Genomic DNA, 24,513 nt, shown 5'->3' with positions numbered 1-24,513 from the left:
ATGCAAACTTGGTTCTCTTTGCAGATGACACAAGTATTGTAATCAAGCCTAAAAAGCAAGAATCAGCTGAGGAAAATGCAAATAATGTTTTTCAAAGAGTTATTAGGTGGTTTTCCGCAAATGGACTTTCATTGAACTTTGAAAAAACACTGTACATACAGTTCAGTACAGGGAAAGGCATAACACCGGAAATAAATATAGAGTGTGGGGGAAAATCTTTAGCTAAAGCAGATTGTTCAAAATTTCTGGGTGTCTGTATTGATCAGAATTTAAACTGGAAGACACACATTGACAATCTACTGAAACGATTGAGCTCAGCTACCTATGCTATTAGTGTCATTGCAAATTTTGGAGACAAGCATATCAGTAAGTTAGCTTACCATGCATATTTTCATTCCTTGCTTTCTTACGGAATCATCTTTTGGGGCAATTCATCACTAAGAAAGAAGGTATTTATTGCACAAAAACGGGTTATCAGAATAATGTCTGGGGCTCATCCAAGATCATCTTGTAGACAATTATTTAAAGAATTAGGGATATTGCCAGTAGCTTCACAATATATATACAGCCTAATGAAATTTGTTGTTAGTAACCCAGATCACTTCAGAATTAATAGCACAGTCCACAGCTACAATACTAGGAGACAGGGTGACCTTCACTACCGTTCATTGAATTTGACATTGGCACAAAAGGGGGTGAATTATACTGCCACAAAGATTTTTGGCCAATTGCCAAACAATATCAAAAGTCTGACAGACAACCAATCGGCATTCAAAAGTAAGTTAAGGGAATTCCTGAATGACAAGTCCTTCTACTCCATAGATGAATTTTTAGACATAGGCCAAAGAAATACAGTAAGCATTAACAATTGTACCGTATATAAGACTAACAATGATTATTTGTGATAAATGAATCTTGTGTACTTTGACACGTTCCACACCATTACGAAAGAATCGTGTTCATGATCCATGGAACAAGTAATATAACTAACTAACTAACGAACCACCAAACTGTGGCAAAGAGTAAAGTAGACTGTCCTGTGTCCCAATATGCAGCTGAACATAACGTGCTTGATTTCAGTGGTTGCTTCACTACCCCAGCCATCTGGATCCTCCCCTTCACTTACAGCTTTTTTGAACTGCACAAATGGGAGTCATTCTTTCAACACATTCTCCACTCTCAAAATTGTCCCAGCCTCAACCTATAGTAACATACTGTCCCCACACCCTCCATCCAACAGTTTCCATCCTCCACTGTTCTTCACCTCCACTTCCCTGTTGTCATCCCCTCAACCCATTTGTGTGCCCCCCCCCCTCCCCCCCTCTGCTAATGCACATGCCTATCTTTCCCCTTCCTCACTCTTCTCATTTTTCACTCTCCCATTCCCACTCCCACTCCCTCCCCTCCCCACTCTACAGCCTCCTGGTGCTGTGCTTGTTGTAAGTCTAGTCCCTGGACACTCCGTCAGACAGTGCTGTTCTCTCCCCCTCGCCTATACACTGCTGTCCCTCGCCCCTCACCTCTCACCCAGAATGGCTGTAGAACATGAGCTCATGATGTCTGCAACTGATATATTTGAGTAGTTGACAAACTTAACTGTTGAGAAATATGGTTTTAAATATGTTTGAATGAATAATTTGCATTTAAGAATCCCCTGGTGTTTTTGACCATAATCTATCTGTCTATCTTTCATGCTCACATAACTGTATATGTGTTTCAGTTCTGGGTTTGGACATTGTGACAGCTGAAAGCCTGTATGGTTATGAGACTGTAAGCAAGACTGCATTACCTGGTAGCATGGACCCGGGAGACAGGCGTGTAGTAATACCAGATACTTCACAGTTTCTTGTGTCCCCATTACAGGTCTGTTATTTTGTACTTATTTAATTAATAGCTTTAGAATAATTGATGTCTCATACTTTCTAATTATTTTACTTCAAAAAATTTACATTGCTTTTCTTCATCACTAGAGCCTGGTTTTTTATGTGATATCAACACGCAAAATATTAACATTTTTATATAATGAATATGGGTAAAAAATATAATAAAAATGTAATTTCACAAAAGTATTTTGTTTCACATCTAATATTTTGTTCCATATCTAATATACAACAATAATTTCAACTGAACTCAACTTCTGAATTACACCATAGCCTACTATGCAGGGTGTATCAAGAAGAATGGTCAGTATTCAGGCATATGGCAAAGAGGAACATTCAAAGGAAAAAAAAAGAAAAAAAAAATCTAGTAAATATGGTCTCTAAAATGCATACCTTATGAGCTATGAACACTTCTACATTGATACTGTGAACCAAATCTCTTCTACTGCAAACTCTTTGCTTTCCATATTTTGAGAGATGATAGTATGTAGCAAGACTAGAAAATACTGTACAGTAAACATGAGCTCTAAATTGAATACCTTAACAGCTATGTGAAACAGTTACTGTAAACACATTTCTTCTACTGTTGAAGTACTCATAGCTCTTAAGGAATTCATTTTAGAGCCCATATATTCTAGACCCTTTTTTTTTTTTTTTTTTTTTTTACTGCAAATGACTATTCCTGTCATCATTGAATACTGGCCATTTCTTCTTAGAAACCTCATATTATGTGTACATGCATTTAATTGAGCCAGAAACATGAAAAGTACATTAAGGAGTTAAATTTTACATTCCTTAATTTTTTGTTTTGAAGGTCTATACTGTGCTAATGAAAGAAAATTTTCTCTGGTCAAGTATGTTTACTAAAATGCCCATCTTCACTAGAATTACATATTCCATTTTGAAGTGCAGTGTACAACCAGGTACTTCTGCAAGTTTTTCTGCAGTCATATAATGTTACCAATCGGGGAAAAATGGTTTTATACAAGAAAATTATCTCATCATGCCACAGAACATTGATGATGAAAATTTTTGGAGATGAAATATTCCTAGATTGATGTCCTCTGGAGTATTTTCTTCTCCTCCGCTGATGATATTGCTGATAGCAAAAGTCGGATAGCCTCGATTTCTTGTTACCAAAACAGCATCAGACTTCTGCAATATTCTCTGGACAGTATCACCACTTGTCCTAAGTAGGAACACAAGGAAAGATATAGTCATAAATAAATGTTAACTTATTAGTTCTCATAGTGACACCACAGGAGTGCACTGGGACTAGTCTCTCTCTCTCTCTCTCTCTCTCTCTCTCTCTCTCTCTCTCTCTCTCACACACACACACACACACACACACACACACACACACACACACACCTACCTACCTTATTCATTGGCAGCTTGAGGACACAGGCCTGTGTATGGCCTTATAAAGCTGCTGTCTTCATCTGGTGTCACTGGAGCCATTCTGTGAATGTAATGCAGAACAGGTGACTGTGGTTGGCATGCTGACACATACTACACTTGCCATAATGAACCCCACTACATCTGCTGTAGGTAGTAGGTGTAGTAACCATTTGGTTATTACACACCTCCTTCCTTCTGGGCAGAGTGGAGGGGGGGAGGACCAGGTTTTGCCGTCCAAAATGCTGTGACTGCAGAGGTGTCCATGCCATACGTGACTGGGGTTATGGCACCCGAGCCACCCAAGGACCCCAGGACGACATGCTGACAGGACTGGTAATGGGGGGCAGAAGCCTCTGGGTGTCAGAGTCCACGACGAGGGCCATCAATACATGCAGCATTGAGAGTGGACTGGAGAGGGCACTCCCTGGTGATGGAGACCTGGCTTCCATGCCGGCTAACAACAGGGCTGGCTCAGCGCAGTGGGAGATTCCACTGGTGCTACAAATCCCCCACTGCATGGGTGGGCGAGCACAGCCAGGTCTGTCTGATCCCTGTAGTGGAAAGGGCAATGAAAAATGACTATTTGACTATGGATGGAAGAGAGGTGAAGTGATGTGTTGAATTACATTATGTGGTTGAAAGTTCTTGAGAGATTGTGCCATAAACTAAGGATCATTGTCCAAAACCAGGGTGCAAAGCAAGCCTCCTGTGGAGAACATATCTTGACAGGGCATTGGCATTTTGCTGTACTCTTTTTCCCAAGCCTTTGTAGGGGCCGGCCATGGTGAAAAAGTAGTGTGGGACACAGCCTACAATCTGAATGCTGGTGGCAGACACTGACAAGATGTTGTACGTACTGATTGACAGCGACATGCGAATAATTTTGTGCATCAGATTCCCAGGGACACTAATGTAGTAAGTGGGGGAGCTCCCACCACAGGGGCCCTGGAACCATAAAGCAGGGAGAATAATGCTATATAAGAGGGAGAGGCGATAGTGCAGTGCATAAAAATTCTGGAGCAGGTCTGATGCCCAGCCAGGACAACAGGTGGCTATCCCTATCATGTTCGACCTGCAAGAGCACCAGATTGTTCGTCACGGCAGCAACAATACGGGAACTGGTGACGAGGAAACCATCCACTGTGTGCCTCGCTGACTGTATCCAATTGAAAGCAAAGCAGTTGCTACTGGTCGAATGAGGGGTCAGGGCCTATGAAGAGCTGGGACAGAAAATCCATGTTCACAAGTTGTGATGTGGGATAAAAATGGGTCTCATTATTATACTGGGACAAGAACAGTAAGCACCTTTGTCTGGTAAGGATGTTGATTTGCCAAACAAGGAATCCAAGGGCTTATGGTTGTTAATTAAATGAAATTTTATACGATACAAATTGAAACAAAATTTTTTTAAAGGACAGAGAATACCAAGAGCTTCTTTTTGTGCCTGAGAATAATGTTGCTGAGCTAAGCTGAGTGTTTTCAATGCAAAGACAGTAGGCTTTTCAGAACCATCTAAATGGTAGTGAGCCAGAACTGCCCTGAGACATATCCATTACCAGGACCAGATGCTTGCCATGTTGAAAGATTCAAAGACACAACATGGAGTGAGGACTATCCTTGACCTGCACAAAAACACACTCACAAGAGGGAGACCAAATGAAAGGAGCATGTCTCCCTGTGGAGATGTAAGGGGTGGATGATAGTAGTTGCTTTGGGAATGAACTTATGGTGGTACAACACCTTTCCTAGGAATGTCTGAAGTCCTGATAGATTATGACAGGGTTCACTACATTTTTAGAACAAAAGAAGGTCTTAAATATTATTTTTAGAGTAATAGGAGACCTCCTGGTTGCTATATGTCTGAAACATTTCATTTTCAGTTTTAAATTATTGTATCTAGGTATAGCACAGAATGATGGAGAGGCTTGCACTCGTCATTTTGTCAGTTGTCCAGCCTGCTGTAAAAAATGTTTGGATACCTGTGGATTAGACATACAGGGCAAAGCTGTATGCTGGTCCATACAGCACATACTCTGCCGGGGAATTTCATGATGGCTCCAAATAAACAATAGAAGGCTGTAAAAATTGAGACATAGCAAGACTACATTTGAGACACACAGCCTGTAGAACAGTAAACAAAGAAGGGAGGTTTTGTAGGTGGCCCTCCATGGTATCACCTGTCATGACAGTATCATCAAGGTAGCTGAGGCACTGAGGGATAACTGATGTAACTTGTTCAAAAACAGTGAAAGATGGCAGGTGTACTAGTGATCCGATACATTACCCATTGACGCTGTTTTGATATTTCGTCCAGCGGAACTTAAAGGAAGGCACTGGCCAAGTCAATTTTCAAAAAGAATTTACTCCCAGCCAACTATGTGAACAATTCCTGCAGACGATGTAGGGGTACATGTTTGTGACTTACTGTGCATCAGTATTGACCTTGAAGTCATCACAGGGCTGGAGTTGACCAGATGGCTTCTCTATAGTCACTAAGGTTGTAGTCCATTCACTAGGAAGTCACTCTAATCACTCCTAATGATGATAAGTGATATGTTTCCAGCTTGGCCTGGTCGTGTAAAGCTACTGGCACTGGCTGTGCCCAAAAAAAGAGGTGGGCAGGGGGTTTGAAAGATGATATATGCTGCAAAATTTTTTGCACACCCTAACCCTGGAGAAAACATATCCGAAAACTCAGAACATGTGGAATCCAATTTGTGATAAGGCACTTGGTCTGACACCCGGTGTATCCCATCCATAATAGAAAAGCCAAAAGTAATAGAGGCATCTAATCTTAACAAATTTTCAGTACTAGCATCATTAGCAGCCAAGTTAATAACAGAATGGGCAGCTGAACTGTAAACCATGTCAGGAATATGCTGTTCGTTATAATTTATCAAGCAATATTTTACATGCACTAACAGTGAGGACCTGTGACTGATGTACATGTGGGAATTGAATAGGGGCACGGAGGCATCTGTGTCAACTTGTAGGCAGAATAGCTGAGCCATCACTTGAACTTCAATAAAAAGTTATGTAGCCAACAGCGAATATAGTGACAAAGCAGTGTGAATATCACTATCCATTGATTCCTGCAATGACTCTTGAGGAGGACTGAGATTGACAGGTTGCGATTGTGTGACCTTTTCTTCTTCTTCTTCTTCTTCTTCTTTTTAACATCACCAAGAGGCCCACCACATGTGACAGGATGCCTGCTCATGCTGCATTAAACGAGAGGGACTTGAAGGAAATGGCATTTACTGTCCCTGCTGCTGATGGTTTGTTTGTCTGCATCAGCCAAGTTGGCTTCTTTTTCCCCCAGTGCACTAGGCTGCATGCTTTCAACAATGGTGGCATCACACCAATCTCTAACTGATGGCCTACAGTGTGGGAGACCTTGAATGACTGTGCAATAAATCAACCACTTCCGACTTAGGGTCCTCAAACTGCAGGGTATGTGGACCTTATCTGAGGCTGAACGAATGATTGCATTGTGGACCATGGTGTCTACATAACGCTCTTGAGATTTAGCAGTAATGACCTGATACTCATGACTGAAGCCATGAAGTCTGGCCGCCGAAGCTCGATACGATGGCTGTGGCTGTGTATGACACTGGTAAAACTCAACACAAGCAGTGAGTATGTGTGTCTGCTTGTGATGAGAGGAGAACAGAAAATGCTACACATCATCAAAAGATAACAACAACAAAAATCAATTATTGATAATATAATATAAACGGATAGATAGAGAAACCTACTCACCAGGCGGCGGCAGGGGAAGACATACACTAAAGGATTGAACTTTCACTAGCTTTCGGAGCCAGTGGCTCCTCCTCCTGGTGGAAAAATTAAAGGGGAAGGAAGAAGGGTGAAGGAAAAGGACTGGAGAGGTTCAGGAAAATGGATAGATTTTAAAAAAAGTCACCCAGAACCCCGGGTCAGGGGAGGCTTACTGGACGGGATCAGAAGGAAAGATTGATTGTTGGGGTCTGCTCTGGATGAGGTTTGAAATCCTAAAAGCTTAAGGGGCGGAAGATAGGGTAATATGCAGGGCAGGGATTACCACTAAAACGTCATGCATGAGTTAATAAGAGTGAAAAGCTAAGTCCATTGTATGTAACAGAGGTGGGGGATGACAAAAAATAGACAAGTCAGAAAATGCAAGATGTAGAAAACTGAAATGGAGTGAAGAAAGAAGTAGTTACTGTGAATAAATGCTTTCTTCATCCCACTTCCATTTTCTACCTCTTTCATTTTCTGACCTGTCTGTTTTTTGCTGTCTCCCCTCCGAACCCTGTTACCTACAATGCGCTTAGCTTTTCACTCTTATTAACTCGTGCACGATGTTTTAGTACTAATTTCTGTCTTGCATATTACCCTGTCTTTCATTCTTAAGCTCTCAAGATTTCAGATCTCGTCCAGAGCAGTCCCCAACAGTCTGTCTTTCCTTCTCACCCCATCTGGTAAGTTGCCCCTGACCTGGGGTTCTAGCTGAATTTTCTAAACTGCATCCTTCTCCCTAAATCTGTCTAGTCCTTCCCCTTTACCGCTCTTCGTTCCCCTTCAACTCTTCCACCAGAAGAAAGAGCCACTGGCTTGTGAAACTTCTCTCTCTCTCTCTCTCTCTCTCTCTCTCTCTCTCTCTCTCTCTCTCTCTCTCTGTGTGTGTGTGTGTGTGTGTGTGTGTGTGTGTGTGTGTGTGTGTTTTCCCCTGCTGCTGCTTGGTGAGAAGATTGTTTTGTGTGTTCATTTCCATTACATCATCAAAAGAGCTAACTGGCACAGTGATACTTACTAGGGGGTGACTGAAATGAGTGAAAGGAATACAACAGAAGAAGAATGGGTGGCTTTGAGAGATGAAATAGTGAATGCAGCAGAAGATCAAATAGGGGGGAAAACAATTTCTAGAAGGAATCCTTGTATGACACAGGAGGTACTGAATGTAACTGAAAATAGGAGGAAATATAAAAATGAAGCAAATGAAACCGACATAAGGGAATACAGTTGCCTTAAAAATAAAATTGACAGGTGATCCAAAATGGCAAAGCAAAATGGGTAAATGAAAAATGGGAGGCTGTAGAAGCATGCCTAACTAGGGGAAAAATAGATGCCTCTTGTAGGAAAATAGGAAGGAGAAGCACCTGTGTATTGTGCTAACTGCAAGTTGGCCAATTGCCAGATGGGTTGTGGGAAATGGTGGAAGCAAACCCAATCCCCTCATAGACCACTGCTGCAGGGTGAGGAGCTGTGTGGGGGTTAACAGGCCATGTTTGTCTCCCACAGTGCAGGCATCTTGACCTGTGCTTCATTCTTCTGAAAATAGAAGTCATGCACAGAAGTAAAAATCAGTGAAATGTTGTTAATCAAAACTGAAATTGTCATATGTATTGACATGCATAATAAAGGTCCTAACTGTAACAAGCACGTACACGTGTTACAGGGAATCGAAACCATATGAAATAGCATAAAGTACAAAACAGTAACAGAGCAGACAACAATGGCTGCCTCAAAAAGTATTGCAAGCTTGATAACATTGGCTGCGACCTAAAACAAATGACTACCAACTGAAGGCTTCTGACTTGGACCAATTTAGATCTAGGGAGCCGATTGGCCAACTTACGGCTAACACACTGTATGAAAAAAAAATATCAAGGGCTCAAATAGAAAGCCAGTACTAAACAAAGAAAGGAAAGTTGAAAAGTGGATGGAAGGGCTGTACAAGGGAAATGAAAATTGAAGGAAACTTTATAAAAAGGGAAGACGAGGTAAATGAAGATAAGATGGAAAATGCAATACTGTGAGAAGAATTTGACAGAGCACTGGAAACCCCAAGAGGAAACAAGGCCTGTGGAGTATAGACTATTAATCATAAGAACACTCCTGATGTAAACATTATGCTGTGTATTCTTCCACATTTGTCATCACCTCCCAGCTTCAGCTGTGTGTAGTCAGGTACAATAATGAATTAATATTTTATGTGACTGTGTAGCTCACCCGCATTACATAGCAAAGATAACTCAACACACAACACTTTATCAGCACATTTAAACAGGGAAGCAGGTCTATCAAGCCCTTAGTGACAAGAGCAACTGCAGATGATCAAATAGAAGCTTATTTGTTTCTGTTTGACATTCTGAAACTGAATGTTAATAATTCTTCATTTAATATGTTTCCAGTTTCTTTATTTTACCACTTATTGGAAGTGTTGGGACACTGAGATCATTTGCATCAAAAGTATTAAAATAAAACATTCAGAAGCACATTAGACCAAACATTACACCTGCAGGTAAATAATAAAAATCAACAAACTGTTGACAAATAATAAAACTTGAAATGCCATTTAAATTTTAAAAGGGATAAATTAATATGCAGTAATACATTTATTAAGGCACCAGGCAGAAACCATATTTTACCTTAAAAATAGCACCAGAAAAATACTTGCATAAACACAGTAATTTATCTGTAAGAGCAGTGTGTGATTTTAAGAGCACAAGAACAAAAGCATAAGAGCAAAAGAATGTAACACAGTTTTAGCCACTGTCACCTTACACATGGGAAACACAAACAAATGAGAAGCACCACAATGACTGCCCACCTGATTGTTGAGAAGCTGTTCGGTGGGGGTGGGGGCAGAAGACTTCCCACTATTTTCTTCAGTACTCACAAAGGGAGAAGCTCTTTGCACCCTTCGGATGTTTCTTCAGAATGACTTCTATAACTGAATGCTCCTGTACAGGAAGATGACCACTTTCAAACAGAAGAATGGTGAACAGAGTATTGTCACATAAAAAGGTTGATTTTCCTCTACACACTCCATTTACTCTCAGGTGTACAACACAGAATGTTATTTCAATCAATATTTTTTAAAAAATTGTTTAGAATGGATTCAAACTCACAACCTTGTTTTCATACATCAGTTACTACATCCATTAAGCTACCACAACTCTGTATGTCTGGTGATATTTTGTAATGATACTGTAGCATGCCTCTAAAATTTATTAAAAAGAAAATGAAAACTTAAGAATTTAGGCATTTCATATACAAAGGAGAAATTGAGAAAGTATTTTTAAACCAAGCCAACATGTACCGATCAGAACTACCCATAATATTGTGCACAGAACTGTTCAGAGAAAGTGACTATACACTGAGATTTAAAATAAGAAATACACGGGTTAAGCATTAGCATACTGATAAGAAAAACTATTGCTGTCTGTTAATGCTTTAGAAAGTCTTAAAGTTTTATCAGCAGTAGTATAACACAAAATATCAAATACATAGTTAGGGTCTATTTCCAATGGCATAACAGCATGTGAATATGACCACTGACCAATCACTGCATATGTGTTTGCTTACTCGTATTGTACAAGACAGTAGCACCCTGATAGATAACATTTTCATAGACCAAGATAAATTAAAAGAAGTAAGCACCTATCCTATTAAGAACGGGCTTTCTGATCACGATGCACAGCTACTTTCAATTCATGACTTTGCTCCATACAGTAATGTGAAAAAAAACAAACAAAATAATACGCCCAATTAACCATATAACAATTCAACAATTTAAGGAAAGCTTGAAACGGGTAGACTGGGAGGACGTTTATCGGGAACCTAATGCAAATGTTAAATTTAACTTATTCCATGATAAACTTGTGGGAATATTTGAAAGCAGTTTTCCTAAGAAATTAGTGAATCATAATTCAAATAAACTTGATAAAAAACCATGGCTGACTAAAGGGATTAAAATTTCTTGTAGCCGGAAATGGGAACTATACCAAGACACTAGAATAAGTCGAGATGAAGAAAAGCTCAACCATTATAAGAAATATTGTAATATACTAAGGAAAGTTATAAAAAAATCCAGAAGTATGTGTATCAAGTCTGAGATTAGCACCTCTGATGACAAAGTTAAAACAATGTGGAATATCGTTAAAAGGGAAACAGGGCAACCAAGGTCACAGGACATCAGTATTACTGTTAAGCACAATGAAAAGCTTATAAATGAAAAATCACAGGTTGAAAATATTTTTAATAATCATTTTATAAATGTAGTGGAAAATATAGGCACTAGCTGCTCACCAGATAGGGCGGAACTCTATATGAAAGAGGCATTCCCGGTGCAAACAAATGAAATTGAAATCCTACCCACCTCACCGTCTGAAATTAAGAAAATAATAAATTCACTTAAGAATAAAAACTCACATGGAACTGATGGTATCTCCAATAGAATACTAAAATCTTGTCCACACCTGGTAAGTCGAGTTCTTAGCCACATATGTAATAGCTCATTGAATCAGGGAATATTTCCGGACAGATTGAAATATGCCATAGTTAAACCCTTGTATAAAAAAGGTGACAAGACAGACGTCAACAATTATCGTCCTATTTCACTTCTGACATCCTTCTCAAAAGTGTTTGAAAAAGTAATGTACTCAAGAGTAACTTTACACATCAGTGGGAATAACGTTTTAACAAAATGTCAGTTCGGTTTTCAGAAAGGTGTTTCAACAGATAGTGCTATACATGCTTTCACTGATCAAATTTTAAATGCTCTGGATAGTAGAACATCAGCAATTGGGATTTTCTGTGATATCTCTAAGGCTTTTGATTGTGTGGATCATGAAATCCTCTTAGATAAGCTGAAGTACTATGGAATGAATGGTTCAGTACACAGATGGTTCACTTCATATTTAACTGGTAGAATGCAGAAGGTTGAAACAGTAAACCCACATAGTACACAAAGGGCATCAGATTATTCAGACTGGGGATGTATCAAGAATGGGGTACCACAGGGTTCTCTCTCGGGACCTTTATTGTTTTTAATATATGTTAATGACTTGCCTAATTATATTCATGAAGATGCAAACTTGGTTCTCTTTGCAGATGACACAAGTATTGTAATCAAGCCTAAAAAGCAAGAATCAGCTGAGGAAAATGCAAATAATGTTTTTCAAAGAGTTATTAGTTGGTTTTCCGCAAATGGACTTTCATTGAACTTTGAAAAAACACTGTACATACAGTTCAGTACAGGGAAAGGCATAACACCGGAAATAAATATAGAGTGTGAGGGAAAATCTTTAGCTAAAGCAGATTGTTCAAAATTTCTGGGTGTCTGTATTGATCAGAATTTAAACTGGAAGACACACATTGACAATCTACTGAAACGATTGAGCTCAGCTACCTATGCTATTAGTGTCATTGCAAATTTTGGAGATAAGCATATCAGTAAGTTAGCTTACCATGCATATTTTCATTCCTTGCTTTCTTACGGAATCATCTTTTGGGGCAATTCATCACTAAGAAAGAAGGTATTTATTGCACAAAAACGGGTTATCAGAATAATGTCTGGGGCTCATCCAAGATCATCTTGTAGACAATTATTTAAAGAATTAGGGATATTGCCAGTAGCTTCACAATATATATACAGCCTAATGAAATTTGTTGTTAGTAACCCAGATCACTTCAGAATTAATAGCACAGTCCACAGCTACAATACTAGGAGACAGGGTGACCTTCACTACCGTTCATTGAATTTGACATTGGCACAAAAGGGGGTGAATTATACTGCCACAAAGATTTTTGGTCAATTGCCAAACAATATCAAAAGTCTGACAGACAACCAATCGGCATTCAAAAGTAAGTTAAGGGAATTCCTGAATGACAAGTCCTTCTACTCCATAGATGAATTTTTAGACATAGGCTAAAGAAATACAGTAAGTATTAACAATTGTACCGTATATAAGAGTAACAAAGATTACTTGGGATAAGTGAATCTTTTGTACTTTGACACGTTCCACATCATTACGAAAGAATCGTGTTCATGATCCATGCAACAAGTAATATAACTAACTAACTAACTAACCAACTTACATCAGGATTATTCTTATGGTAGTGGATAGCTATCGACCCATCAGCCTTACAACCATTCTTTGTAACTGCTGGAATGTATGGAGTGTCAACGGTGGGGTTGGGTCCTGGAGTCACATGGCTTACTGGCTCACCTACCGCCAACACCTGGTTCCCATTTTTTTTATATACAAAAAGCATGTAACACCACCTGGTGACATAATATCATTGCCACATTGTACGAGTAGGGTCTCTGAGGCCCGCACCTGATTTTTATCCAATGACATCCCCTCAAAATTAATTACATTCTTGGGAGAGCCAGCCAGCCATGACAAAACTATTCCACCTGGTGTGCAAGATGTATGAGATGGTCAAAATACCCTCAGACTTTAATAAGGGTGTAATAATTCTACTTCCAAAGAAGGCTGGTGCTGAAAGATCTGAGTACTGCTGAAATATTATTTTAAATATAGTAAGAAAAATTTTGGCAGAATGTAAATACTTCAGTAGTAAAGGAGATCACTTATAGAATAGCAGAAACATTGAGTCGCCGACAGGCACCACACAAAAGAGAGAGAGAAAACAAAAACTTGCTAGTTTTGTGCCTCTAATCCTACCTTAAAAAGAAAAAAAAAAAAAAACTGGCAGAAGCTGACCTGGAGGAAAATCAGTTTGGCTTAGGGAGAAATGCAGGAGCATGTGAGGCAGTAATGACTCCACCGCTTATCTTAGAAAACAGGTTAAAGAATGTCAAAGCTATGTCCATAGCATTTGAAGATTTAGAGAGAGCTTTTCACATTGTTGACTGGAACAAACTCATTGAAATTTTGAAGGTAGTAGGGGTAAAATACAGGGAACGAAAAGCTGTTTACAACTCATGTGGTAACTAGACTGTAATGATGAGAATCAAAGGACATGAAAGGGAAGCAGTGGCAGAGAACAATATAAGACAGGGATTTAGTCTGTCTCCAGTGTTATTCAACCTGTACATTGAGTGAACAGTAAAGGAAACCAAAGAGAAATTTGAAAAGGGAATTAAAGTTCAGGGAGGAAACATAAAAACTTGGAGGTTTTCTGATGACGTAATTCTGTCCAAGAAAGAAAAGAATTTGGAAGAACAGTTGAACAGAATGGATAGATCCTTGGAAGAGGTTATAAGATGAACATCAGCAAAAGTAAAATAAAGATAATCGAAAGTGTAGTCCGTCAGTAAACTGAAGAGCGAGCGAGCGAGTCCCCATTCTGCCTGCCCAGCTGCGTCGCAAGGTGCTTCTACAGGCTGTTTCATAACGTAGTACTGACCCTGCCACAGTGTATGCTTTAAATCTGTGGCAATCCCATGTACAGATATGACCCGGCAACATTTATTTTTAGACAAATGCATTAAGACTATTATGAACACAAAAGATGATAGCTTCTTCTGAAACACAACGTTATAGAGTAAATAACATTAACATAAGAACAGAAGTCAGAATTCTACTACAAACACAGAACTAAATGCCTGTTCATGTGGATGTATGTTCCTCTACTGCTATTCATAAAATGGACGCCATATAGTGCAATGAATCTGTAGAATTTAAGGTTTATATTTACTTTGCGTTTCTACTAAAAGGTAGAAGTTTTCTTTGAAAGGCTGCGTTGAAACTTAACAGTTCTTGCAACACAAAGAGTGTTTAAAAAAGGAACGAGAAATTTCTAATTTCATGTGTTGCATTAGTCCGATTTGCACTGCTTTTTTTGTCACTGTCTTCATAAACATGTGAAAAGTATCTTTACAATGTTAGGCATATTGGGTATTTATTCTGTTGTCAGCTGTCAAAAAAGTTACATGTGTTCTACATCTACATCTACATTCATACTCTGCAAGCCACCCAACGGTGTGTGGCGGAGGGCACTTTACGTGCCACTGTCATTACCTCCCTTTTCTGTTCCAGTCGCGTATGGTTCGTAGGAAGAAAGACTGTCGGAAAGCCTCCGTGCACACTCAAATCTCTCTAATTTTACATTTGTGATCTCCTCGGGAGGTATAAGTAGGGGGAAGCAATATATTCGATACCTCATCCAGAAACGCACCCTCTTGAAACCTGGCGAGCAAGCTACACCACGATGCAGAGCGCCTCTCTTGCAGAGTCTGCCACTTAAGTTTGCTAAACATCTCCGTAACTCTATGACAGTTACCAAATAACCCTGTGACGAAATGTAGTCAATAACCAGTTTGAAAAATTTCCATAGTTCATTTGCCCATCGTAGTCTCCTGTTGCACATCTCACTTTATAAATTAGCTGTGCACTGGGTAAAAACCAATCTTTTGATCCAATATTTACCAGTATAATCTTTTTTTTTCCGCTAAGATTGTCCATAATGCCGTCCACACCAGGGTCCTGCCAACATTTTCTGTAAGTAATGTTGTTGTCCACCCAAGTTCCATCAGTATAAATGAATTTTCTGCCTAGCTACCTTAATTTTTTCACTTGGATCAGGTACTTACAACGCTAGTCAATTATATCCATTCCACCTACCATAATCTTTCACATACTTACAGATCTTTTCCAGGTAAATCACATTTCACACAGTGTCTTGCGTAAAACATCTTTCTGCCAAAGAAAATGAATTTTTCGTTTCACGGCAGCAAGTAATTTCAGTCATGTTGCCAGTATTTTTTGTAAAAGTCCTCTGTCATTTGTCGAATGACCAGTTTTGTGAAACTGTCTATAATGATGGGTTTCCTTACAAAATGACTAGTTTTCCATTGTGACAATTCCAGTTAACCATGCAGTTTATTTTCACATTCCTCCCTTATGCGTCCTATTGTGGGGTGGGGGCAGACATTTGCATAAATTGCAGCCCTTTGATTGAGACTGGTAATATTAGCCTATAGTTCTTTTTGTGCCGCCTCTTTAACACATGCTGTAATAACATTAGAGATGATCGAATGCTCGTTACTCCACAAACAGCTTCTCTTCTTTGTATTCAGCACATTTTCTTGCAATGCAGAGCGATTATCCATCACTTCCAGATACCGAAGTATGTCAGTAAGTATACAAAGCTAACCAACTGAACTGGCAACTAAGCATGAACTACCATGAACAGATATGATGTACATCACTGCACACCAATCTACATCACTGGACAGATAACGGGCACTGGTTTTGTGTGCCCCTGTAGCCGTGGCAGGGTTCTTCCGGGAAAGACCACTTCCCCCTTCCCTCAACAAAAGCACTGCTCGCTCTTGAGTTTACTGGCAGACTATAGTTCAGTCAACAGGTGATGGTGAGAGATTTAGATTAGGAAATTAGACACCAAAAGATTAGATGAGTGTTGCTATTCAGGCAGCAAAATAAGTGGCGATGACTGAAATAGAGAGGTTAGAAAATGCATACTGGCATGGAAGTGAAAGGTGGATGGTTAGAGTTCCAACAAGAAGAGAATATGTAGAAGTTTTTTAAATGTGGTGCTACAGAATAATGCTGAAGATTAGATGGCTAGAGAAGGCACTGAATTTAATTGGAAGAAAAAATAAATTTATGGCACAACTTGACTAAAAAGAAGGGGACGGTTGATAGGACACATCCTGAGGCACTGATGATGGAGAGAAGTGTGAGGGTTAAAATTAAAATTTATAGAGGGAGACCAAGACAAGAATATAGTAAGTTGATATGAATCTAGATTGCAGCAGTTATTTGAAGTTGAGGTTTACACATAATAAACTAGTGTGAAGAGTTTCAGCAAACCAGTCTTGAAACTAAAGACTACCAACAACAAAACAGAGACAGATCACTGGAAAAGTTTGTAATAACGTTGTTGATGTACAGCATAACTCATCTCCTTGCACTTCCATTGACTCTAACTACATGCAGTTCCAATTTAATTCTTGTTGGACTGAATGATTCTTGTAACCATGTTTTATTTAAGTAATTCGGTAATATGATATGTGCTGAAAGCTGAATCTTTTGTGTATGTGACTAGCACTTATGCATTTATCATCTCTGATTGTTGTCAAATGTTTGTTTCGTGGTACATAGGTTTTTCACAATGAGTGTATCACTTGTTATGGTGCACAAATAAATTACTATTTTATCTCTCTAGTTTAAAGACTTGTTATTGTTATTATATTTCAGTCTTCATCTGCTTCAAGTCTGAGTGGAGGGTTACGACTTACAGGTGACCCTAGCAGGTCTAGCCCTCTTCTGGCGTTTCCTAAATATAATAACTATCTGCTTGATCGCACCAAGTTTGATACCTTTTCAAGAGTTTTTATACCATTAGATCTACTTGGAATAAAGCAGCTTGATGAAGGTAGGTGTATCTCACATAGTTCGTTAATATAAAATCTTTCAAACAATGACTTAATAGTGTACATTCAAGTACACTAACTACTGGACAGTAATAACTCGTATGTGTGTACCATTTATGAAGCAATTTAGTTATCAGTTGTACTAGATCAAATCCATTTAAGGAAAACATAATTCTATGATGTTTGCTCATGTGCCCAAAAAATACATGCGCATTCATTATAGCGTCATCTATTCCTACCTTTTCTGTAAGGACAGTAAATTTCTTATTAAATTAATTTTTATTAGTGATTCAAAATTAAATGGAAGTCTTAAGTGGTTACTAATTATATTTATCAGAGAGAAGCAGTGTGATACTTAAAACTGTCACAGTGAAAACAGTCGGAGCAGAGATACAAATTTAAAAATCTATGTGCATCTTTGCTTTTATACTTTCCTAAAATTACTTCATTGTGGTGCAAATGGAAACCTAAAAAAGAAGAGCTTTGTATACAGGTGTTGATTAGAGGAGAAAGCACTCCAAAAGCATAAACAAGAAGAAAACAAAGTTGTAAAATACAACTCATAATGAGCTGAAAAATAATGACTATTTTGTAGGAAATACACTGCCTGGCACAAAAAGTGAATCATCCAGGAAGGGGGAAGGGGATGAAATGAACATGGGTTGAGATGGTACGTTATGTTATTTCTGTGTTTATAAAATACAGTCAAGTTTACAAAGAACTTGGCTGTATGAGGCTACTTACCAATATGAAGTTGCACTCTTTCTTTGGTTTGGGAGGTTGTCATAGAGCTGTTGTATCCTCTCCTGAGGCAGGCTGGGTCACAACTGCTGTAACTGGCCCTCAATTTCCTGGATACTGGTTTGCAACAGAGTTGACAACTGAGCTGCCCCACGTATGTTTTTCTGGGGATCTTTCTGGCTGTGAGAGTACCTCAACATCAAGCAGACAGTTAATAGATACATGTGCCACATGTGGAGGAGCATTGTCCTGTTAAATAATGGCACCCCAGTATTGTTGCATGAGAGGTAACACATGAGGAAGCAGGAAGTCATGACATGCCATTGTACCAGGGGTAACACATCTGCAAAGCATTGTTAGGATGGGGTCTCTTCTCATGTCACTTCCATATTTGTTGTAATGGTCATCCAGGGTAGTGTAGAACTACGATTCATCACGGATCATGATGCAGAACCATTCATCAGCAGTCCGTGCTTCCCAGCCACAGCATTGCTCCAAATGCAGTTGTTACCTTATGGCCTAATGGCAATGTGTGCATTGGACCAAGGGCGTCACCAGGCCAACAACTTGGGGGAAGGGGGGAGGATGGTGGCAGGTGAATAGATCAGATATAATCTTCATGGTTTCTTAAAATAAGCTTTATGTGAATTTTAGTTAATCTACTTAATATCACGCCACAGTACTACTGTACAGAAGAGAGCACCAAAACTTTAATGCTTTTCCCCTGCCAGAGAAAATGTTTCCCAACTGTTTTGAGATATCAATGACAGTTACTTTTGTTGAATTCTGTTAATTGTGCCACAGTGTCCACAAATTTTTCACTTCAGTGTTTTAATTGTTTTTTAAAGTTGTGGGTAGTTTACAGAACCTTTTGTTACTTTTTCCACTGTCATGAAATATAATCCAATCAGTCAAAACAGTTTAAGACAGCACAAGCAGGGCTGGCGTTAGGGGGGAGGGGGTGCAAGCGGGGCAAAAGTACCCTCGATGCAGGTCCCCAAAGGGGGCTCATCAGCCCAGATGCCTAAACAAATACACAAGAAGCACAAGTTTAGTATCTGCACTATGATTTTGAACCAAAGTCTGGGGGAAGAACGTGCTGGATTGTTTAAAAAACACACATACATACATAACTTGTGATTAAATTGATGGAAAATACCGTTGAATTTATGTAAACTGTGAGCATTAAAAAGTTTCTAAAAAAAGACGTTGTTTGATTTTTTGCATTAAAATTTACCAACTATATCCAAAAAGCCAAAGTTTAAATGAAAAATTGTGGAAAGGGGCCCAAGAACACTTCCCCGAAGGCTGCAGGTCCTAGCGCCAGCCCTGAGTACAAGGACGTCACCAGCCAATATGTTAAGAGAGTAGCATGAGAAAGAGGATGAGGAAATGAATAAATAATTGAAACTTCCTGGCAGATTAAAACTGTGTGCCTGACCGAGACTCGAACTCGGAACCTCTGCCTTTCGCGGGCAAGTGCTCTACCATCTGAGCTACCGAAGCACGACTCACGCCCAGTACTCACAGCTTTACTTCTACCAGTATCCGTCTCCTACCTTCCAAACTTTACAGAAGCTCTCCTGCGAACCTTGCAGAACTAGCACTCCTGAAAGAAAGGATATTGTGGAGACATGGCTTAGCCACAGCCTGGGGGATGTTTCCAGAATGAGATTTTCACTCTGCAGCGGAGTGTGCGCTGATATGAAACTTCCTGGCAGATTAAAACTGTGTGCCCGACCGAGACTCGAACTCGGAACCTTTGCCTTCCGAGTTCGAGTCTCGGTCGGGCACACAGTTTTAATCTGCCAGGAAGTTTCATATCAGCGCACACTCCGCTGCAGAGTGAAAATCTCATTCTGGAATAAATAATTGTACAGTGATTCATGTAGGAAGTTGTTTATTAACAGTTAATATTACTAACAATTAAAATGAATGTTTTAAATAACTTACATTTGAAGGGAATTAGTTAAAACACAATCTTTATGGATTTTTTTGTAAATTCCTGCAACAATTTGTCAATGAAAACTTCTTTATTATCAAAGAATAAATTTTCTGTGTATGCTCATCACTGCTAGGCCATTGAGATAACTTTCTACCACCGTGCTTCTCAACCAAGTTTTCATTCATCTTAAACAGCTAAAAGACCATTCGACAGAGAGAGTAATCAAAATTTTAAAAGCTTTTTGGGTTTCTGGAAAAAAGTTTTTGGCTTGTTAATTATGTCATAAATAATTAGCTCCTCTTGGTTCTGTGTATTCTGCCAAATTTTTTTCCAAAGTTGAGTTTCACTTGTAATGTTTGACAAATCATAAGATCAGGTGAAGGTTTCACAAGCTCCTATCAGGGTTTCCATTTGGCTGTATGTAATTTAGATGAAGTGAATGCAGGAGTGTTTTCATTAGCAAAACGTAGTTTCTGGCAGGTAATGATGGAGTCCAAGTAAGGAATTATAAATGACCTCCAAAGTTTCGATGAATTTACTGCTTCAATGTTGCTGACTTCCAGCAACACGCGGCATTGTATTTATGTCTTCAAGACTGATTATTTCCGCAGTGCCCATAGCTTCTTTCAAAATCTCATCCGTTATTTTTTCAGCATTGGCATGGTGAGTTTTCAGCAATTGCAAAATTAATTTTATGTGTTGTGAGTCCTTGACTGTGTCTAATTTATGGACTGCAGAACATTAACCACAGGTTCCATCAAATCAGAATATTTGACAATTAAAATTATGTTAACAATAAACAGAAAGCCAGAAGCAGCCCATGGTGCTGAAAAGAGTATTTTCTGGTTGAACCATTTCCTCCAGTTGATAAGACTTGTAAGGCTTCCATTACAGTGGGAGAATTCTCCTTGAAAAGTCTGACATTTTTGTGTTTCTCACTCCATCTTGTTTTACACATAGATGAAACGTTGGGTATAAACTTCCTCTGGAGTACTGAATCACGAAAAAAAATGTCTTTGATGTTCCCATGGCATTCCGAATCCCAGGAAATCTGTTGAGGTCATTGATCACTGGATTAAGTTTGTGCGAAGGGCATTGAAAGAATAAAACTTGTGTGTATTTTTTGTGCAAGATTGCTTAAACATCCATGTCTTTATCGGCCATGGTCAAACAGCCATCAAATCCCAAAACAACACATTTTAATGGGACAAGATTTACTTTTGACAAAAATTTGTCGAAGGTCTGTGCAATGGATTTAGCATCTAGAGCTTTCAGCTAGACAAAGCCAATAAACATTTCTTCGACTTTGTTTGATTCTTCATCGAAATACTGAATACCAATCGATAATTATTTGCTTCCAGAAATATCAGCTGTTTCATCTGGTAACATACTGAATGATTCAGCCTTTTTCACATTCACTATAATATTAGCCTTAACATTCTCTATAATATTAGCCTTAAGAGCATCCTCACATATTTCGATAATTTCATTTTGGATATGAACTGATTCATGTCTTGCATTCTTTCTCCCGTTCTCAATATACTGTTTCAGAGCTATGTTTCCTGCATCAATCCATTCCTTGTATAACCCTTCAATAACTCCTTAACCATAATGTTTACCTCTAAAGAGCTATGTCATAAATCCCACAAAACATAATGGGTGAAAAAAAATTGATTTAATAATTTTCATTTCTTCTTCTAAGGTTTTGTGGGAGTATTTGTGAATTTTCACACCCACTGGCCATGTCATTTTGGTCGCAGTCGTTCATTCCAAAATTGGCATCTGGGTCCATCTACAAACCTGTAAAACAAATATTTATGTTACGGAATGACACTGAGTTGCGTAGGAAAAGTATGTAAAGCTAATTCTTTTGTGCACTTTGGAGATGTTATTGAATAGTAATTGGCTATCAGATTGTGGGGAAACCAGAAAAGTCGACAATTTCCAAAGTTTTCCCCCTAGACTCCATGACAAACATACCTTTGGGAGTGCTGGATTTTGATAAGACGACACCCACATAATCATTACAAGGTAGAGCGTCACTTCCAGGCTTTTGAGATAGTTTCCTAGATTGAGAATCTCATGCTGTAAAATCCTGGTCTTTCTGATAAAATTTGTTAGTTTGCGTACCATAGAGATGATACATTTTTTATTAAGTTTTTATTCAAACTATCTAACATTGTTAATTTGTCATGGCAAAAAAAATCATCCTTGCAAAGGAGGTTTTTTTAAGTGATTATAGGTAACAGTTCTGTGTACAATCAGGTTGAAGTTAACATATCTTTTACCTTATATGCCAACATCATTTCTATAAGGTTTTTTAGATTTATTGTAAAATAGTAAACAGTAAAACTGTACATCACAGGCTAGTATTGTTGAGATATTATGAAAAATAATTTGCACATATAAGTTTTCCCACAGTCACACAAAAATAAACACTTATTGAGACACTACCTGCTGCAGGGAAGTTGTCATGAATTCATTTATTTTTGCCAGTACAAATGAACAGCGACTGTCATTTAGTTTGTTCTATATTATATCAACAAGTATGGTGAGGATATGTAATGAAATAAATTCACCAGTCAGAACTCACAAATTGATAACTAAAGCAAAGTGAAATTCAGAAAGCAAACACCAGCATTAAATTTATCATTGTGTAGGTTGCTAAGAAGTTATTTTTAGATTAGTTGCTGAAAAGTACACTGGCTACTGAATCAGAATCAATTTTATTTTTTAAATTTAATATCTATTCATCTATTTTTATATGAGTGAATAGGGGCAGGTAGCAACAAAAGGCACTGTTGACTAGATTATCAAAGTCTCTAGTTCATCCAGATTTGCGCATCCTTAGCTGTTGATCCAAGAGCAACTCTATTGAACTGGGATAAGCATTTCCTTAACTGACAATTTTCAAACAACTGTTGAAATATGGAATCGTTAGTAATAAATGTGCAGATTCTCTTTCCCGGTATCTCATCTACACATATAACTAAAATTGTAATTGGCCTATGTGTATATGTAGGAGATATTTAAGAAAACTTAATATGAGCAGTCGTTATAACAGAAATAAACAACAAAACTATTATTTTTAGACTTTTTTGCCTGTTGTTGGTTTGTTAATAGGAGCATGAAGCAGAAACTAAAAAATCTGGTACATGTTTCATCTTGGTTCATGTTCCATCTTGGTACTAAACCTGTTTGTCTTATCCAGTACAGAATTGGAGGGTACTATTTTAAAATGGTTTGATAACACTTCAGAATGTGATGTCACATCAGATAATGCATCAGTTTATTGGGTGTTTTGTGGAACAGAGTGCAGCCTGTTGATTGTGACAATGCAAAATCTACTCCAGAGGAGTATGCCATGTGTTTACCATTGATGCAAGAAACCCTCCTGTGTTGAATGCTCTACTGCATGAGTCATGACAATTTTTCGTGAACTAATGAACCTTTTTTTTTTCTTTTACCTTTGATAACAGCAAATTGAGAGCTCAATCACAAATAGAGGCTAGATTGTCTATGTGTATCACTTGGGTGATGTATTGACTGTATACATATCACGCTTTTCACTATCCTGTCGGTGTTTGCAGCTCATGGTCTCACGGTAGCGTTCTCGCTTCCCGAGCACGGGGTTCCGGGTTCGATTCCCAGCAGGGATAGGTATTTTCCCCTGCCTCGAGATGACTAGGTGTTTGTGTTGTTCTTATCCTTTCATCGTCATTCACGAAAGTGGCGAGACTGGGCTGAGCAAAGGTTGGAAATTTGTATGGGCGCTGATAACCGCGCAGTTGAGTGCCCCACAAACCAAACATCATCATCACTATCCTGTCGAGTCTCAAATTAAACACATTTTAAACTTATTCATTCTTATTGCTTGCTGCACACCAAATGGTTGTTGTTTACACCAAGCCTCATTCCAAGCAATGGTTTGGTTTTTACTGGTTTTTACTTTTCTGAGGCTTTACTATATTGTCAAACACTAGCTCAAAAATATGAAACGTTACTTCCATCTGTGCTGGATATATAGTACATCGACAAACAACATTCAGCGGCCAAAATTAGTATAATGTAGAGCTACACAGATCAAGTAAAAGCAAACAAACCACACTACGCAGTCCAATAGAACATCTTCCCGATAGCGCTCTTTTTCAAATGTGTCTACTTTTTTGGCTTGCAGTGAGATTTCACTTTGAGATACAGAACTATTTAATTTTTATTTTCAGTTATTCTTCAGATGAAGGCAGCAATGACCAGGAGGTCTGAGTTGTCACCAATTGGGCGACCAGTACAAATTAACAATAGGAGAAAAAAAATCTTCAAATCTTTAGGAGGCAGCTGCCCTCCCCCCCCCCCCCCCCCCCCCCCCCCTCCCATGCCCCCTACCCTTGCATGGGACAGTAATTCCTTAG

The 24,513-nt window shown here is 38.8% G+C and overlaps 1 protein-coding gene across 2 annotated transcripts in view; it reads left to right on the top strand.

Annotated features, from left to right (window-relative positions):
• LOC126274083 (protocadherin-like wing polarity protein stan) overlaps window positions 1–24,513 on the top strand; it is a 358,480-nt gene that overhangs the window by 226,771 nt on the left and 107,196 nt on the right. For both annotated transcript variants that reach the window (XM_049977080.1, XM_049977081.1), the window contains exons 29-30: window positions 1,721–1,863; window positions 17,243–17,420. In XM_049977080.1, coding sequence (XP_049833037.1) covers window positions 1,721–1,863; window positions 17,243–17,420 — 321 coding nt within the window. The remainder of the gene's footprint in view (window positions 1–1,720; window positions 1,864–17,242; window positions 17,421–24,513) is intronic.

The sequence above is a fragment of the Schistocerca gregaria genome, chromosome 1 (assembly GCF_023897955.1).
Source record: "Schistocerca gregaria isolate iqSchGreg1 chromosome 1, iqSchGreg1.2, whole genome shotgun sequence".
Classification (NCBI taxonomy): domain Eukaryota; kingdom Metazoa; phylum Arthropoda; class Insecta; order Orthoptera; family Acrididae; genus Schistocerca; species Schistocerca gregaria.
This window is presented reverse-complemented; position numbering and strand designations above follow the sequence as displayed.